This window comes from Alosa pseudoharengus, unplaced genomic scaffold (assembly GCF_046254945.1).
Source record: "Alosa pseudoharengus isolate Yale_2024_CS ecotype anadromous, Long Island Sound unplaced genomic scaffold, YU_APseudo_1.1 YU_APseudo_1.1_scf_8, whole genome shotgun sequence".
Lineage (NCBI taxonomy): Eukaryota > Metazoa > Chordata > Actinopteri > Clupeiformes > Clupeidae > Alosa > Alosa pseudoharengus.
The window spans coordinates 16,467,484-16,488,042 of NW_027468870.1; the positions used below are offsets into that span (position 1 = coordinate 16,467,484).

The 20,559-nt window shown below is 41.1% G+C and overlaps 1 protein-coding gene across 4 annotated transcripts in view; it reads right to left on the bottom strand.

Annotated features, from left to right (window-relative positions):
- Positions 1 to 20,559, bottom strand: part of stard8 (StAR related lipid transfer domain containing 8) — a 59,691-nt gene that overhangs the window by 33,197 nt on the left and 5,935 nt on the right. The window contains exon 1 of one of the 4 annotated variants that reach the window (XM_076275013.1): positions 19,486 to 19,822. The exons of 1 other annotated variant lie outside the window; for it this stretch is intronic. In XM_076275013.1, coding sequence (XP_076131128.1) covers positions 19,486 to 19,627 — 142 coding nt within the window. In that variant the 5' untranslated portion in view covers positions 19,628 to 19,822. Of the gene's footprint in view, positions 1 to 1,461; positions 1,487 to 11,078; positions 11,372 to 19,485; positions 19,823 to 20,559 lie in introns of those variants that run through there. 2 more of the 4 variants (XM_076275015.1, XM_076275017.1) reach the window with 2 other exon arrangements.

Here is a 20,559-nt window from a genome sequence, read left to right on the forward strand (position 1 = left end):
CCTAAACTTGGTTTGTATTTCTCATTCTCAACTTGCTGCAGAAGGAAGATTCATGTGCAAATTGTTAGGTTTGCCTGTCGGGTGTAATTCTCACATCAAAAGTAATTTATCTCTATATGTAGACGACCTGACAGTACATAAAAACATGACAAATGTTTATACTTAATTAAATTAGTGCTGCCTCCTAACAATGAATGACAGTAAGGGCCCTATTTTAAATGGGCAGGCAAAAGTCTATCATCAGGCAAAGTTCTCGCGTATGAATTATCATGTGGAATGTAGAGGTATTGAGCTGACTCATTAATGTTTTGCATTCAAGGTTTTGCCCATGGTGTTAAATTGGGAAATTGATTTGCCTAATTATGAAATTAGCTTCAGATAGATGAAAGGCTTTGTCCATCATTCAAATTAGGGCCATATATTTACCTGTTTGGCATGCTAATTTGACTGGATATCTGGGTAACAACTTCTAGTTCGACCTTCAGTATTACCCACTCTCCTCTATTGTGCAAAAATATTCAAGCGAATCACCTGTGCAATTCAGTCAGTGCAAAGAAGTCTATGCAAAAATTAGTTTTTGTAACTATTCAAACAGAAATGATCTTTGGAATATACACCATAACTACATTACTGAATACAGTATATACACACATTGACACGCATATTGATTTAAAATTTGTAGAACGCCGCACACACAGACACACACGTACACAGAGTTTACTGATCGAGCCTCGCAGAGCAGAACTCCTCCTCTTTAACGACATTCCTCAAGTCCCAGGCTCCCCAAGCTGCAGCTGCATTTCCCACCATTAGCCCAGCGGCCCTCCCCTGCCCACCTCCTACAGAACTCGCTGCAGGCAAATCAGGCCCCGCAAGGAACCAGCGAGCCCAGACTACAGCTCATCTGTTGAAGAAGCACTTCAAACTTTAAGACAAGCAAACAAAAGACAAACTGAATTGCTGTTGTTTTGAGACTTTGGTCCCGGTCTCATACATAAGATATACACTAAATAGCGTTCTCCTTAATTCTCCTTCATAGCCGCCCCCCCCCCCTTCTCTCAACACAGAGGATGGAAAGCCCCCGAATGACCAGCCCACCCCCGCTCCACCCCTCAACCCTTCCTCACTTCCTCATTGCCTCCCACTTCACCTCCATCTTCCTCTCCAAAATAAACAGGAAGTCTTTGGATTTCTGTCATCAGAATAGGGGACGGCCACTGACTCCACTGAGCTGGCTGTGTTTCCTCTGAATTCCTTTTAGGGAGTTTCACTTCATGTGTGAAAATGCTACTAAATACTGGTGATTTATCCTATAGGCAAAGAAGTGTCTAAGAGAAATTAACTAGTTAAGAGAATGACTCATGGTACACTATGATATGTCTGATCACTGGAAGATCGATGGTATTTGAGGGAAATAGTTGGTTTGGGAAATAGGTGATTTCTAAATACAGACGTCCTTACCTTATCACTTTTTTCCACAAAGGCCTTGATTGTGATTGCAAAACACAAACAAAATAAAAATAATAATAATTCCAGACTGCAACATAATACTTTCAAGGTGAACCATGCATCTCAGTGCCCTGTACACAAACACAACATTATAAATCATTACATATTACATATACAGTACAATACAATGATTTTCTACAGAGGCCAGATAAGCATGGGAAAAAGTCTGGTATTGACCACTGGATAGACTCTAATCTAAATAAGATTTCAAGACATGTTCTTCAATAACATGTGCAAGTTGTTTTAGAATGCATTGCATACCTATCTAATCTATATTACCGGTATGTTGAACCTATTGAGCACATTTAAAAACAGTGTTTGAGTAAAGATGACGAGGAAAGAGACCTGGTGGAGGTCAATCATTAATTTTCCAAGGAAATCCATAACCAAGAAAACGGTTGAGGGTTGAAGATTAAATTGATTAAATGGGTTCATCCCCCAATGTAGATTGCCTCCCCCCCCCACCCCCCCCACCCCCCACACACACACACACACACATTTGCCATTTCATTCTCAGCTTCACCATGTCCTGCTATCGCACCACAAGAGTGCCATGTACAACAGTTCTCCATCTCATCCTCTAATGTCTGGCTCCAAAAGATCGATCAGCAAGATGTGTCGTTGTGGCTCCTGATCACATTCCTCCTCAATGCTTTTAGGGCTTGCACATGTAATGATTATGTTGAAAATCGCAATTACTGTTTGCGTTTGGGAAATTCTATTTGCACTAACCAGCCCTGTATTAAATGTAGGTTATTGAGGCTGGGTTGACACTTTAGTCATTTAAAACAACATCAATGTCCCAAATTGCAGAAAACCATTCTGTAGGGCTGAACTAATTGGTCCACTACTCTTAATTGCACCAAATTACAGCCCAAATTATTGGGTGCATTTAGAGGCAGTTTGCATAATTTGCCGTAATAGACAATATGGGCTCAAAATATTACTTGGTCATTAACTTGTCATGGAATTACCACCTTCAAAGAAAATATGTAATGAAGTAACATTACATGTGCATTAATAGCAACACATCCAAGAATGATGTGTTGTTTTGGTCAATGAGGCTGGATTTCACCTCACTTCTCGACATCATGCATAGGCTACAATAGCTACAGGTCTTTACCCATTTCCTGATATTGCCGTTGCTTACAACTTTTTACAAGTCAGTGAGTCACTGAGAGTCAAAAGTCGGATGTGATGTTTTTGCTCTGGCAATTGGCTAAGGTGTACAATCAGTAATGCTGAACTGTTAAAGGCTAGTGTCTAAAAGGATTTACCAAATGTCAAAATACTCTTTTAGAATTAATTAAATATTTCAGGTAGGAATGCAGTTGAATTTAAATGCATTTCATCAGCAGGTATTACATTAAAGGCCTAAAACTACCGTCTGTGCCCACAACCTAATTTTCAGGGTAGATTTTCACCTTCTGATTTAGATGCTAGTCTCCTATCCACACTGAGTTACTGTGACATCCATCTGGCTTATGTCCTTGCAGGCAAGGTCACTGCGGTGCATTAAAAATTTTGTCAGCTACACAGATAGTAAGCCTCCCTCGATCTCTACGTTGTCCCCCTTCCTCACACACACCCAGCCACCCACACAACCACACACACACATACCACATCCCCTTGTTTCATGTTCCAGCAGCTAACAGCATGATGGTCCATTCCTCGATGGATGCCCACAGTGTTGTGCTGCCAGCGCGAATAAGTGGGCCCGTGTCAATCATCTGTCAGGAACTTTTGTACAATCCACCTCCCTGCAACCAGACTGTGTCCCTCTCTCAAGTTGGGACCCATGACAGGGCACAACAACAGCAGGTTGTGTAAGATGGGCTGATTTACATGCCATAATATTTAAAGAAAAGCCTTATATTTCCGCAAAGCCCTTTACATAAGCCACTCTTCAAAGTTTACAACACATTTTCAATGATTCACAACATACAAAATAAATCTTCAGTTTAAGCTTTGCCATTTCAGTGAATTTCCTCTCTCTGACTTCTTTCCTTCCCTGGAAGCAAAGTAAATGTATTTGATACTAATGAAAATGTACACATTCAGATTTATGAAGTCTTCGCTGTAATGCGCTTTTTCTAGGCTAATTAACACAGATGATTCGTTACAACTGAGATGTCCACTTTTCTGCCTCATCAAAATGTAAAACATCAGCTAAACCAACATGAGCTGATGCAGAGAAAGTCAAGTGAGCTTGTTCAGCACAGCAAGTAGACCAAGCTTAATCACATGAGGCCTCCATCATGGAGGCTGGAATGGGTTGAAACAGGAAGAAAAAACTAAGATCGACAGCCAATCTGAAGGTCCTGAGAGGGTGAGGGGTTGGGGTCATGAGAGTCTAAGACTTATCAAAAGATTACAGTACGGGCCAACCCATTGGGCTTTATGTGTTTACAGTGTAGAATCCAACACACAGGGCCTCATGTATCAATCGTTGTGTATAACTAATCTATATTTACACACAATCTCACAATTTGCGCAAGGAGGTTTTCTGTCAAGAGTTATCAAACAAAACGTATACCTGAAAGTACACCATTATCTTCTTAAATCTGAAAGTGCGTCAAAACAGTGTGAAATCATGTGCACATTACATGCTTAACGTCCAGCGCCACAATTATCCTTATACGGTGCACATCTTCCAGGTAAAAAAACCTTGTGGACTTGAAATGCTTTTGCAATATGGCTTATGTTGGCAGTTCAGATTCGGCAGAAATAGGCTTACAATGAACAATATTATGTGTACAAGAATACAGCACAGACTGTACATCAAAGAACAGATTTGTTCTTTGTGTCCATTGCCTGGATACTGAGGTATGCATGTTTTCCTGGCAAGTATCTTCTCAGAGATACTGCTTCATGCGTAGAAAGGTGCTCAACATGATTTTCAGTGTGTCTGGCTGTATCATGTATCGTTGATACATTGCACACTTTGCAATATCATAGAACACTAGGAAACCTCACAGAGCACATGCTTGCCGTGTTCTAAAATGTGCCAGTTACAGTAAGTTTAGTTGGAACAGTTACTAGCTGAATTAAGATAATGTGAGGAGAGGTGAGCAAAAGATCAACACACAACACAGCCGTGGCCTACTGGTTAGCGCTTCAGACTTATAACCGGAGGGTTGCCGGTTCGAACCCCGACCAGTAGGCACAGCTGAAGTGCCTGAAGTGCTGAATGAGCAAGGCACCTAACCCCTCACTGCTCCCCGATAGACGCTGTTGTTGCAGACAGCTCACTGTGCCGGGATTAGTGTGTAGTTCACCTCACTGTGTGCCGAGTGTATTTCACTAATTTACGGATTGGGATTTTCTTCAGCTGAACAAAGAAAAAACTGAAGTAATTATATTTGGTAAAAAGGAGGAAAGACTTAGGGTTGCCAGTCTCCTTGACACAAAAGGGTTGAAGGCAAAGGATACAGTTAAAAATCTTGGTGTATTAATTGACAGTGATCTAAATTTCAACAGCCACATGAAAGCGACAACTAAATCAGCTTTTTACCACCTTAAAAATATTGCCAGACTCAGAGGGCTGATGTCAAAATATGACTTAGAAAAAATCATTCATGCATTTATCTCCAGCAGGGTTGATTACTGCAATGGACTGTTCACAGGCCTTCTTAAAAAGACTATTAAACAGCTTCAGATGATACAAAATGCAGCAGCTAGGATTCTAACAAAACCTAAAAGAACTGACCACATTACTCCAATTCTTAAGTCCTTGCACTGGCTTCCAGTAAGTCACAGAATTGACTTTAAAGCTCTATTGCTTGTTTATAAATCAGTAAATGGAGCAGGACCTAAATACCTGTCAGACATGCTTCAGCAGTACACACCTTCGCATCCTCTCAGGTCCCAGGTGAAAAACCTGCTAGTAAAACCTACTGTTAGAACTAAACATGGTGAAGCAGCTTTTAGCTGCTATGCGGCTCAGCTGTGGATTCAACTTTCGGATGACATCAAAAAGGCCCCAACTGTAGCCAGTTTTAAATCTAGACTTAAGACCAAACTGTTCTCAGATGCTTTCTGCTAACTGTGCCGAGTTACAAATTCTGAATCTGCCTTGATAATTATTCTACTTTATCTTTTATTACTTTTTTTTACTACTTTTGCCTTTGTTTTTTGCTTATTTTTTTTACTACTTTTGCCATTGTTTTTTGATTACTAATTATCCTTTATTTTTAAATTATTTTACCTTGTGTTTTATGTTTTCTTTTTATTATGATCTTTACCTTTTAACTATTCTTTGACTATATTGCCTTTCTATGCTTTTTATTTGTTATTATTATTTGGTTTTGTTTATGTAAAGCACATTGAATGACCTCTGTGTATGAAATGCGCTATATAAATAAACTTGACTTGACTTGACTTGACTTGACTTGGGATAAATGCAGAGACCAAATTTCCCTCATAGGATCAAAAGAGTATTATACTTACTTACTTATAACAGCAAAACACACAGCAGCTACCCAAGAATATGGTAGCTGCAATGACAATACCAACCTCATCTACAGTTTAGTGGCATTGCACCACATTTCCAGGTTCCTTCCAACATACACTCACATTTAATACACATGACCCATTCTCATACATTTGGACCCAGTGGAAATCAGATGTAAAGATGAGCAATTTCACACTTCATTCCAGCTATGAGGTTCTTTTCCATGATATTATTGTCAGTGACAACACACACAAAACAATCAAAACACAGATTTGCACAATACAGTTCAATCTCCTTGTCCCTTCAAGCAGAAATCACTTTGAAACATCTCTCCAATGGAGAGTGGCATTAACTCTGTGCCTGCATGCACAATCATTTCTCAAAGGAAGCCCAGCTTCCTTCCTATCTCTTCCCTTTCCAGCTCCTCCCTATAAGCTGTAAGGCCCCGGGGGAAACAGAGAGAGAGAGAGAGAGAGAGAGAGAGAGAGAGAGAGAGAGAGAGAGAGAGAGAGAGAGAGAGAGACAGACAGAGAGAGAGACAGAGAGAAATGCACATACATACTACACACATGCATACTTATGAGAAAAACATGGTCAGGTTCTAAGCCAATAATTTCACATTTCAGTGTGAAATAACCTATCTGAAATGAAGAGAGGACCTCATCTTGCTGTGCCAGATAAGTGCAACCATGTCCACATACATTACGGACACCTTAAGAGCGATGGAAATAGCCCCACTCGCAGCTCTCCCAGCCACTAATACTCTGACCTGAACCAAACACTTCCACTAAAATCATGTTCACAGAAGTATATACTTTTGAAAGCATTGGCAGCAACATGTCATGGTCTTTCTATGTTGTTTTGACAACCCATATTTTCACTCTGAATCTTCCTAGGTCAGTCTCGCAACCTTTCAAAGCTCACCTCACCCTCTGATTCACCAACACTGCCCTGTAATCACACACTCAGAGACAACTGGAGAGGGAGAGAGAGAGAAGAAAAGAAAGAAAGAAAGAAAGAAAGAGAGAGCTGTTCTCTTGAACAGTAAAGGGAAGACTCCTTCAATCTCACCTTTGACCAAGAATGCCAGAGGCAATTGAAGACTGCTGTCTGCAATGAAGCTGTTGGCCCCACTCCCCTAAGCAGACAGTTAAAAAAAGACAGAAACTCATCTTGGGTTAATTTGAGGGTAGTGTTCAATGCTGGGCAAGCCAGGACTACAGAAGCGGAGGTTACATGGTCGGAAAATATCATGCTAAATATTCTAAATGGCTCAGGCTAAGTGCAAAAATACACTACTCACAAAAACTTAGGGATATCTGGCTTTCGGGTGAAATATAAAGTGAAACATAAAGTTTCACTGAACTGTTGGACTTGCGCATCCAAAGTTTAGAAGGTCACATTAAGTTCACCTGTAAAGGTTATGGTGGATTTTAGGTTCATTCTGAAATTTCACCCGAAAGCTGAATATCCCTGTCTTTTTGTGAGTAGTGTATAATACTAGCCTGACGAGCCAGGCCCACATTAAAATGTAGGGTCTGGGCACTCACCGTTGGCAGTGCTCAGTCCGAGGGGCGGGATAATCGGTTGTCTTTCAAATTCCCTCTGCACGCAATAGGACGGCGCTATGAGTCCCATGCGTTTTCCCACCAGCGGAGCTAGTTGGCTAGTTCAAACTTTTGCCAACTTAAAAAAAGCTTAATTCGTGTCACGCTGTTCCCCAACAGCAACATCCATCTTTGTTTTCAAGTAGCAAGGAATTCAAGCCAAACCGTTACAACTCTGCCATCAATCATTATGTTAGGCCCGCCTAACGTCTCTATACACGATTTGATTGGCCTGATAGACGTTTAATTTTTCCAGCTCACAAGCCAACGGAGAGTTGCTAGACTAGCCCTGGCAGCAAATGTAATGAGCGTCTAGATTTCTATGCTAGTATAATACAATTAGGGCTGAACAATTTCACTATATAATACATTAAGCATTTCTCTAAAATAGTAATTTGCTTTCTCTCGTCTTATTAGGCAAGACCAGCACTACTTCTGCAGCCTTTTATGCTGTGCATTCATCATACTGCTGCCTGTGGTGCTTATTTAAGTGTAACTGCTTGACAGTTTTATATAGTACATTTGCTTGTTTGAACATCACCTCGGGTAAACCTAGCCTGGCAACACACACACTAGATCTCCTTTCAGGGAGATACTAGTCTGGAACACAATAGTTCACTAGCGTTTCCCAAGGTCGGCAGACTACCTGATTTAAAAGTTAATGCCATGTCTACGCCTGTCACCATGCTAGCTTGTAAACAAATTCAAATCATGAGTGACCAGACTCTATTCACTTCGTGAATGAGTCTTGCTTGCCAGGCTAGGGTAAACCCCCAAATAATCACACGGTCACAAGCTGCAGGATTAATTGCAACCTTCGCAATATGCAATTTTGAATAAAAATCGAGTCTTTTAGTCCTGAACGCAATTTTACTTATTTTGCTGGGTAAATTACGGTCTTTGATTTCCTTATGATATGATAACACCATCTGCACAGCTAATGTCGGCACTACCAAACAAACTCTGTGTGTGGGTGTATGATAACCGCTACATTCGTAGGGGGTCAAACAGACTATTAACAGGGTTATCAAATACTTCATAGTATTGCTCATCTTCCTATTTTCGTCCATAACTGGGATACTGATTAAAACTGCCTTTGTGGTGATGCCACTTTACTGGATATCTCTGGCAAACACATTAATAGATCTGCATCCTTGGGTCCATTGGTAGAGCATAAAAAAGGAGGCTGGTTAACTCTGCGCTGATCTGCACTTACCGGCTTTAATCAACAGCATGGGCATACTTGAAATGTGAAATGTCACCATTTGGAATAATCTATAGGAGGTAATTAAATATTTCTTTCAGAGGTCACACCATTCTAACTCCACACATTCCTACACACACACAGGTCACACCATTCCAACTCCACACATTCCTACACACACACACACACCTTAATGCACTCTCTACATGTGCACATACTCACAAGCATGCACGCACGCAAGCACACACACAGTGAGTGTATTTAAAGGGAAGTGATGAACATGTTTCACTCTGGTTTGTAGATCAGCGTGAGAAGAGAGACTGTGTTGACTTGTCGGAGCTGGGTAAAGGGGGGTAGTTTGTTGACTGCTGCTTAAACGTTTGTTGAGAACAAATGGTCTGACGAAACAAGGATCTCTCCATTTGTAAAGAAGTAATCAACAGCGTGTGAAAGTGTGTCTATGGTATTGCTGAGTGTGTGTTTGTGGTGCGTGAGCTAAATGCATTTTCCGTTTGCCCAGTTTGAGTAACAGTGGCTGCAAGTATTCGTACACCTTATTGACCTACCACCAGTGGGCTCCTCGACAACCTCTGGTCAAACACTACTAGACTACTTGCCTTCTTCACACTGATTCACACAAAACCAACCCCAGGACGTTGAGTGCAAAAATGAAACAAAAAAATCTCTCTGAGCCCACCTGTGATCATACCCAGCACATATCTGTCTGCAGGCCTTACAGATTAAATTGTTGCAGTGTTACTTTAAACCAAACCTTCTCTCTTTGAACAAGCAAAGACAGGTCAGGGCAGGATGACTTAATTAGCAGGAAAACCAAAGCGGGAAACAGAGAGGCCTTCAGTTTCTTACACTCCATCTTACAATGGTCTGAGCCTCACAGAATAGGACATGTAGTGATAGGAGTTTATAAGGAAGACACATATCTAATTAAGTGGGATTGTGAAGGCCTCAAAGAGAAAGGAGAGTGGGGTGAGAATGACTAGATATGTATGTTGTCAGTGGAGAGAGCAAAGACACACTGAGTAAATATTGTGTGGAAAATGCAACTCGCTGTGAACTCGCTTACCAAAATAGCCCACGCACATAGAACACAACACAAAGACACCCAACGCACATTCCAAAAACACCCATTGGCACGTGTGCTAATACATACACAAAATATTCTCTCTCTCTGTGTGTGTGTGTGTGTGTGTGTGTGAGACAGAGAGAGAAACACTTGTATGCATTTGTTGGGGAGCATTTCTAAAGGAGGATATGTTCCCTTTCTGTGATCTCAAATCCCTGTTTGGACGCTCACTCTTTTTCCAGGCTGAATAATGGCCATTGTTCCTCTTGGCTGTATGGCTGCTTTTGTTACAAACCCAACAGCACTGCTAAGACCCTGGCCGCTTACAATAGCAGCCTTTGATTACGACAGCGTGCCCTCAGCACAGTGCGCATGAGCCCCACTGTACATTTCTCCTTGATTAACACTCCGGCCGACATCAGTGCTGTGACATCACAGACAAGTTAAAAGGGCACGTTCCATCTGGTCCGTAGGAGCTTGGTCAACCCACTGGCCTAGGATCAGTAGCAAATGTCAACTGAAAATGGTCAAGTTTGCTCTGAGTAACAAAACCACAGGCCTGGAGACAGCCTCGACAGTCACGTGTCATCAAGATGCTGTGGCGTACAGTTTTTCTTTTTTTCTCTGTATGGAAGAAACTGGTAACAAGGTGCCAGGCAGGCTAAAGAACCAGTTGCGGCTATAACCCTGAAAATCCTTGAGCTTTTCCAACACAGAGAGAATTACTGAAAGAATCTTTTCTTTGAACTCCACTCACTACAAACATTCAAACAAATACACAAAATCCAATGTGCTCTGAGGCCTTTCATGGTTAATGAACATTACTTTACATGATGTTTGCATACATATTCATAGAACCAAGTCCAAGAATGAGGCACAGTCTTTAAAGTACTTTTATCTGAGAAACCCATTGTTCTCACAGAACTGTGCTTATTCCAATGTTTCTTTGAAACGTTAATTTCAGATATGTGAACATATTGCATGAACAATGAACCCTATGGATGAAAACCTATCAAAGGAGTTTCAAGTTAAGACACCGTACCCAATTACAACCAAGGACTTATTTCTTTAGTTAAATTTTTTCCCCTGATATTCACAAAAGGAAAATCTATTATGTGACTGATTTTGACCATATGGTTATGGTATACATAACCATATATTCTTGTTATGAACAAAAAAGGTTTAAAAGTAAACTTAGGCTAAGTAAAGCAGAGCACTCACCATTCTTCCCCAAGAGCTTCTGAAACTTATCTCCTTCACTCATGAGAGCACTGCTCAACACCAACTCAAGGCATGAAGTCCAAACTCTGGAAACAACAACTTCTCCGTGTTTAAAAGCTCCCAGATTCCATTGGTACTTGGTCCCACAAAGCTTCCCTAATCAAATTCACCTCAGACCCAGATAGAGCAGGAGGCAAGGAGAGAGGGGTCGACAGATTCCTGAACAAAACGAATATGCCTCTTCCAATAGCAGGGCAGGCGAAGACTGCGACTACTTAGTACGTGCTGAGCTATGGTACTGGAGTTGTTCACAGGCTAAGGGGCAAGCTTCAGTGAGAAAAAAAAAAAAAAAAAAAAAACACTGCCCTTCCTGCTCCCATTCAAACAGACCACCATCTGGTTCCTCAACAAATGTCCCACCTCAATTACCCCCCACCCTCAACTCCCAGCAGGAAGACCATACCACTTTAGAAGGGAGGGGGGAAGAGAGCCAGGAGGTTCAAATGGCCCAAAACGTTAAGGAAACAAAACCTACCAGCCGTTATCTCGCAAAACATAAAAAACATGGCCAACATCAACCAGACAATCCTATATCCCAAACAAATGGTTTTGTCATAGTTCCTACCCAAACACAAAAAGTGCCATTTGTCATGTTATGAGGTTATGTGGCATCAAAATGATTCTATGTTATCGTTATGTTAAGGTAAAAAAAAATGGACACACAGCTGAAGCCTTATAAAAAGTTTATGTGTCTCCTGCCATTCCAAAATTCCCAATGAAGTATTTAGAGCAAAACAAGAATTTACATGACCATGTTTTATTTCAACATTGAAACTAAGAATTGCAGGGTTTTCTTTCTAGTCAGAAAGGGAGGCCACAGGTACATAAACCACCATGGCCCATTCCAATGTTCAAATATGTTATTGATTTGAGACCTGAAAGCTTAATATTTAAAAACATTTCAGCCAAAACAAAAACTCTCCACATCTACTCGCGTCTAGGGTATGAGTCTCTCTGAACCCTCAACATTCTGGGCTGAGTTTCATACAGAGACAAAAACACACCAATGACTTTCACTCTCACAACATTCAGGAAACATGGCCTGAAGAGCCTCACACTTGCACCGAGAAGTTGGCTATAAAGTCATCATTTCCTCATAAACAGACACCACTGAGACGCCTTCTCACTAGTTAGACTGTTCATGAGCTCTGGGACTGGAGATGTCAGCAAACATGATTAAAACCTGGGCCATCTTTGCCGATTAAAGGACAAGGCTCCACATCAAACACAGTCAACTGTCTCTTCATCAACAAGAATCTCTTAGCTTTCGTCTTTACTGTAAATTAAAAGAGGAATGATAACAGGATGACAACTGTTTTGAGAAGCTCAACAAGGGTCATGGGGAAACTCCTGATACATCACCCTTCAACTGTGTGACAACTGAGCTGGTGATTCATCTCACACAAATGTACACACACACACACACACACACACACACACAGACACACACAGACACACACAGACACACACAGACACACAGGCAACAGAGAAGTGTCTAAAGCCACCGCTGTTGCAATCGAAGCCATTCCCAGATGGTGGCTAGAGCGTGCAGGGGCGGGATGGTGTGGAGTGGGGTGCAGTTATGTTTCACCCCCCTGGGGACGGAGAGAGGCGAACGCTCTTCTGCGAAGGGATCAGGTCGAGTGGACAGGAAACGGCAGAGGCGGCGGCGTCGGAGGATGAGTGTCTGTCTGGGAAATGTCATGGCTTTTGCACCAGCAAACCCTTCCCACCCACCCACCACCACCACCCTCACCCCCAGCTTTTTCATCTGATAATGTCAGAACAATCTGATGGAAAGAACATGGCATCACTAGGGGCCTATCCTCCAGAGGATGATTATGTAATCGCAGGCATACTCCGCCTGAAAGTAATTGATGAGGAGATGGACAGGCACAGAGAGGTGGGTGAAGTGAGTGACTGGACTAGAAGTTGTGAAGTGCCAGTTCTGAAAAATCGATATGCATCCATAAGGAACAGCTGTTTAGGCACAGAATTTAAGTGTTCTTTGCAGGGCGCCAGAAGCTGAATGGATATAAGGACATATTTGCAGTGTATCTGGTCTGAAGAAAAGCGAAAACAATGAGAGTGTGTGTGAGATTTGAGAAAGAGGGCTCTTGTGATGTGCTTCAAATCGTATAGGTATAGAGGCAGCAGGTGGGTTGCCGATATAACGTCGCAATACACTGTATTCAGTAAGACAAAAGCGATTCTGACATCATCAACATGACATTATCAAGAGTAAACATAAAAAAAACAGTAACCTGGTATAGCATCTGAAATAGTGACAGGCTACAATATGGAACCCTGACATTTAAGTAGCAAAAGTGACTCAATGCCACAGGTTTAAAAAAAAGAGGTAAAGAAATAAAAGCCAGTGTACAGCATGAAACAATTCTAAAGCCACATTTATCATCCCTGTTTTAATGCTTAATACTTGAAGTTGATGTAGTTTTACACATGGGATGGCAGGCACTGATTACTCATACAGAAGTGTTTATCAATTTCAAAACACCAAAGTATCATCACAAAATAATAACAAATACATTCATTCTTAACACCTACCTAACAGCAAACCATCAACACATTTATAATTTGTCTAATTTAAAAATGTACATCCCACACAGAAAACAAAACAGGACAGAGGGAGAGAGAGAGAGAGTGAGTGAGAAGGAGAAAGAAACAGGTCAGAAAAGACATTAACAAATTTCAGATGTTTTCAAAGTTTTAGAATACTTTACACAGAGAGCCTCCAATTTAGACAGGAGTGCAAGCTTGGTATTAGTGGAGTTTACCTTTAACAGGAAGTTTTAGGGAAGAAAATGTCCTGAGGACAACAATGCAGTCCCCCTGCCAGATTAAGTAAGGAACGCTTCTGCCAACCAACATCTCCATCAGTGTGTCAACAACCTGAGGACAGGCCCCTTCTGATGATGAGTGAGTGGGGGTAGGCTGGGGTTGAAAACAGCTAAATGCCTCCATCAAACCATCAGACACAGGCTCAGCCCTCAAAATTAAAGACATTTGTGCACTTATGATGGGCATACAAGAGCAAGAAACCCAAATGCCACACCAAGTCATGCTTCTCTATAGCACAGTTACAATTAAGATATCAATTGCTAATATTATAGAATAACAAACAGCCTTACTAACATATTCAATGTCATAAAGCAACCCAATGACTGCATTTAGTGACTCCTAAAAGCAATGCCAGCAAAGGTTTGTTCAGGGGAGTAGAATGCATTATTCGATGAATCGTAGCGCTCAATCTGTTAAGGTTAACTATGCCACATCCACAATTTATGAGTCTGTACCATGTCGAACACAGGGGTCACTGCCTACACTGAATATAGTAACTGTGTGAGTGTACACCTTTTTATAACGCACATAAACCCCAGATGAGAAAAAACAGCCTTGACACTACTGTTTATAAATGACTACAGTGTCACTGTATGGCATGTCTCTGTGAATTACCTTAAAATATTCAGGGAAGCATGCATGTGTAGGCTATTTTGCTTTTTAGCCAGATGCTGAGATGAGCTAGCGCCTGCAAGATCCTTTCATGCTGCCAGAGGTACAGGTGAGAGGATCTCATCATTGCACATCATTTCACACCTTGTCATGCTCTGGTTTCTCCTATACATTGAAAATATAAAATAATCAAATCTTCCTGTCGGAGCGAGGCTACTATGCCTTGGAGTGCATGTCTGCTTGAGTCGCTGTCTCCAAACAACTTGGCAGCTCCCAACAAATACCAGCAATGCTTAGGAACCAGATCTCATTCTGATTCTGTATAACACACTATCGATCAGATTAACCCAGCATGCAACGAGAAAACTAACTGCGTCACACTGTTAGATTCAGTTAGAGGTTTACCCATGTTTTGAGTGTGTTTGTCTCTATTATAGGGTTGGAGAACATTCCATGTTCGGTCTCTGTTGTTATAGTATTGATTACATGGCTTGTGTTACATACCTGACATATCCAAGAGAGCTCAACAGGAGACATTCTGACACAATGGCCATGCATTAGGCCTTTCTAACAAACCTCTCCATCTTTCTAATCAGCCCAAAACAAGGACAGGTAGATCAGACAGACCAAGATGCTAAAAAGTGGATTTTGATACCAAGTCAAGAATTGCGATTTCGATACTTCTTCGATACTTTTTTTAAAAAGTGTTTGATTTTGGTGCCCCCACCACCCTGACGTCATCAGTAATATATACTGTAATGGGATCATTCACAACAGTGGACATCCTAGATTCTGCTTGACTCTCTCCACACACACACAAACACACACTGAAAATGATGGCTTATGTGGTATGTTTCTATTTCATATCCTTTTAAATTCATATAGAGTGTATTTAGTTAATAATGTATTTTTTAATGTATAGCATTTTACTAGTAATTACTAGTAGCTAAACATATTTAGTAATATGAATGCTTCATTTTGACGTTTAACCTATAACACTTAGGCATATCTTTAATGTGGTGTGTAGGTCTAATTGAGTGCACATTGGTGATGAGTAGGTGTAATTGAGTGCCTGTCACTTTAAGAAAATACGTGAGAGTAATTAGCCTCCCTTCAGCCTGACGGTTTTAGGCTAGTCGCTAGTAAATAAAAATTGTGCATAGTGCATAAGGATATCATTATGTTTTCTATGTCATTAGATACAGTAAATGTTCAAAAAACTAACAAGTCGAAGACAATCTTTCTGGGATCGATCAAGTGTTGACGTGACCTGAGCTAGCAGGATAGTTACCAAGGAGCTCTTTCCAGATGTAAAAGTTTGCCATGGTTGCGCAGCCTATTTCTCTCTCTCTCTCTCTCTCTCTCTCTCTCTCTCTCTCTCTCTCTCTCTCTCTCTCTCTCTCTCTCTCTCTCTCTCTCTCTCTCTCTCTCTCTCTCTCTCTCTCTCTCTCTCTCTCTCTCTCTCTCTCTCTCTCTCTCTCTCTCTCTCTCTCTCTCTCTCTCTCTCTCTCTCTCTCTCTCTCTCTCTCTCTCTCTCTCTCTCTCTCTCTCTCTCTCTCTCTCTCTCTCTCTCTCTCTCTCTGTGTGTGTGTGTGTGCGTCTGCGTCAGGCTATGTTCAATTCAATTTGGTAGTTGATCCGTCCGGTCAATAGCACCGCATTCACGCCACTTCATGATTATATTAACGTCATCAGACAGGCTGTAAAAGTGTATGCGGGAATTTCTCGCATTATGATGGCTAGAGTTGCGGGACTTGAACAATTTATGCGCAATACCCACAATCCCGCAGTGAAATTTAAGCCCTGAATGTACATTATATTTAAACAAGAACTAAACAAAACACACCAGAGTACTCACAGAGTGGGAAGCTAGTGGATCGAGAGATGTTCGCAGATGGGACAAAAAATATCAAGGGCTTGAAATTATGCTAAATCACTGACTGCACACTGACTCTGAAATCAACAGTGGCAGAACCAGACCTGAAATGTATTACATCCACAGAAGTGCTATACAGAGCCAAGTCTACCCAGGAAACGTGCTGTTCAAGGTCTGTTATGTTGAGCTACAACATTCTTACACCTGGATGCTACAACCCTTCATCCTCCTGAACTTATGACATCCACAAGAGTAAGCAATTCAGTCTCTGTCGGGCAAAATAAAGCATAACTTAAACAGCTCAACACAATTATGGGTCATTACCATCAACTCAGTTACAAACTTGTGTCACCTACTGAGCCTCTCTCAGTTAGGAAAAGCCCTTTTTCATTGGTCCCGCTCCTGAACTGAGGCTGAGCTGATACACATCTCTGTATTCTTTCCATAAGATCTTTTTGAGACAAACTGACACAAACAAACTTCATGAGTCTACAGCTTAAAATTTGACTAATCAATCAAAAGCCAAACAGGAGTTCACAAAGGCAACCAATATCAAAGTGATTATGGTACTGTACGGCAAGCAACAATGAAAACTGATCCATTACCAAATCTGTTGTTCATGTATCGTATGTGAATAATAACTGAAACTATGCAGATGAGATTATTTCACTTGTAATTTAGCTATATTGTATCTTTAAATAATTCATTGTTTTGATTTATCATTAGTAGGCCTATTCATGGAATGATCATGGTGCGTTGTAAAGGTTACCAACGTGAGAAAGATCAAGGGGGGATTCATGTTTGAGTAAGTTAAACTGTAGCATCCTCTGTGGGTGGCACCTGGGTCTACATAACTGTTTACCCATGGCACATTGATTGATGTTTTGCGTTTGTGATAGCTCAACACTGGGAGCCACCAAGCAGCTACATAAAGCACCTCCCGGGACCCAGAGGCAGACATAGCCAATCTGGAAACTTCCGGACTATACCTGATGGTAAGAAATGCAGACAGGCCATACTGTACCTATTCAATCTAAAGTCATCCTTGTGTCAGGTCACATTTCAACACCACACACTGGTAGGATGACTGACACACACTCATAATGAACACACATTGTAGTGCTGCTCTTAGTGTTGACGTTGAAAACATGAGATTGAGTATTGTACAAGTTCTAACTAACTCAAAGCTCAGTTCATGCAGGTTAAAATGAACAAGTTTGCATTATAGTTTTCAATTTCAAATTAGAACTAGTTCACAGTCCCAGTTCATTTCTTATTAGAAAGGAACGAATCTGAGTGCATATTGTTGGGTGTAACTCCTACCCATCCATTCCTAAACACAAAATCACTGGTACTTTCAACTTTCTACTGCAATAATGCACAAGACTGGGTATTGACATTGAGATTTTCATACTCCTAAATAATTAAAGAAATTAGTCCATCACTAAACTTTTACCCCATGTTAGCCAGTCATACTTCACTAAATGTGAAATAACAATGGATCAGGCCTACCAATTAGAAAGCATGTCCTTCTGCTGACTGAGAGGTAGTCAGCAGAGGGACATGCTTTCATATATGACTACGGACTACTTTCCCATAGTAACGAGAGGTTACAGTACGGTCAAGTCTGAATAGGTTTAAACTTCATATTCAATATGCTCACAGCCAGAATAGAGCCTTTCTACAGTGACCCCAAGGACCACTGTGCCATTGATACCTCTACCCTCTGGGTCAGAGATGGCTTTAATTTGCTAGCTATGACTCATTCGCCAGAATCGTGATGAGAGAGACCTCTCTAGATAACACTAAACTAAAGCCCATCAGTGCTCCCATTTGAGCCAGCTACTGGATGATGGGAAAAGCAGTGCTGCACTTCAATTCAGAGCAAAACATATGGGCATCTATTCAGTAGTATTATGATGTCCCAACAGAACAAGGGGGGGGGGGGGGGAGCTGGCAATCATAAAAGGTTGCCCTTGAGGCATTCTGACAGGCTATCAAATAAGGCCCATCACTAACCATGACCTTATTGAATATATTAATTAAAGTAACCACACAGGCATCATTAAAAATGTTCCCAAGATGTCCATGCTGATATTGGACACATGAAACGAAATATAGCAATTAAAAAGCAATCAGATAACTTAAATGGCAGACAGATGTCACAACTAGGACCCAGCCATTTTGCAAACTCATAGCAAGTCATTGCACCTCAAAGACAAACTATTCAACGTGCTGTCAATTTCAGTGTCATTTAGGTGAAAGCATGGATTTTAAAACCGCATCCCTCCCTAAAGCCCTGAAGAGAAGCTTTTTTTTCTGTCCCAAACCTTCAATTATTAATAGATCTTGAGAAATAAGTGGAGAACGTCCACGCAGCAGATGTGAAATATGCACCTCATATTGAACAAGGAGGGCAGTGTCTTGGGGCTCCCTCTCTCTCACACACACACACAGACACACACACACACACACCCGAGTTGACTACACCAGCGAGTACGAATTGCCTATAGCTTCAGTTTTAACCCTGTATCATTTCAGAATTTACCGGACACTCCTCAAAACTGTGCGTAAAAACAGCGTAACAATTATGTAAATAGCTGGACTCATGTCAGTTAAATTATTAGCCTATTATTATTATTATTATTAGCCATGGAAATCATTAGGCCTAGCATTTTTACAATGGACTATGGTTTTTACTTAATTAGATTGACGTGTTGGATTTAAATGACCAAAATGTAAAATAAGTAACTAGGCTATTTTCCCCATGTTGCATATCTGACATGCAACGTGTTTTATAGGAATAAATAAAGAATATTTTAGGTTAGGATAGTTCATGGAAGATGATTTATAGGATTTAAATCTAAAGAAAACGAAGTTCCACCCAAAACCATTCACTAGGCTGCTAGCTAGACCATTAATCCAACCGAGGATTGGGTACCCAAATTCAACCAAAAGTGAGCAATTGAGTAGGCTACTGTAGGCTTTTTTTACATTTACCTGCAATTTGTTGGTGGGTTAATTTTCTTCGAAGAAGTGTTAAAGCTTTAAAAGTTGATTTCCGAAGTTGAAGAGTTCGTGATTTTGATTGAAGCCCATCATATGTTTTACCATCCATTCTCCACCCAGAGTCCGCAAACATATGTTACTTTCTCTCTCCGCTCGCCACAATTAGGCAAGTTCACTAAAAGTATATAGGAAGCCGACTTTAACTTTATTTAGGCCTACGTGTCTCGATAATGAACGAAGCTGGGGCATGTTTTTTTCACCCGTCCTAAGCTACTACGGCAAAGCCATGAGGAGTTCACGTTAAAAACACACAAAATTATGCACGCTTCCTGTAGTGACTCCTGCCACTAGGCATTCTGGGATAAGAAGTAGGGTAGCCTACATTGACGACTGGAGGGTTGTAGTCCAGCACAGTAGCCTACCGTTGCGCTGCCTCAGCATGACCAGAGACTTTCTAATGAGACACAGCACTCAAAAAATCCTCCATAGAAATGCATGGGGTTAGTTTGTAACGCCAATATGGCCGTTGTCTACACATATCCCACCCCTTCCTCGGCAAAACGTTGACATGTAAATACATTAAGCCAATCATGGTGTGATGTGAATACATTGAGCCAATCATATGGTGTGTTGTGAAGACATCTTGCCAATCATGTGTTGTGAACTTGCCGCTGGAACAAGTTTGGTGTCGTGAAGCCTTGTGCACGGGCATTTCTGCTGAAGAGGATGCCCGATGGGTGCCCAAAAAGTGTTGCTATATGGCCGCCGAGTGGAGGGACTTGCCTAAAAGGACTTTGGTATGACCGCCTATGTAGGCCCGGTCATTGAAATTGTAGCCCACTTTGCATTCATACATAAACGCATAACTTTTAAAAAGATGGCATGGCAATTAACTTGAAATCACACCCAGTCCACAACCTTTAGAAAATACATCTGAAACCACCATACTCTACTTGGGTGTACTTATTGGGGTCACAATTTGTGGACACCTTCATTTTCTGGCTTCCAATCTTTTAATTGCTTCTTCATTCTGAAGAGAGATGTTCAGTCTCTTTTTCAAAGTTT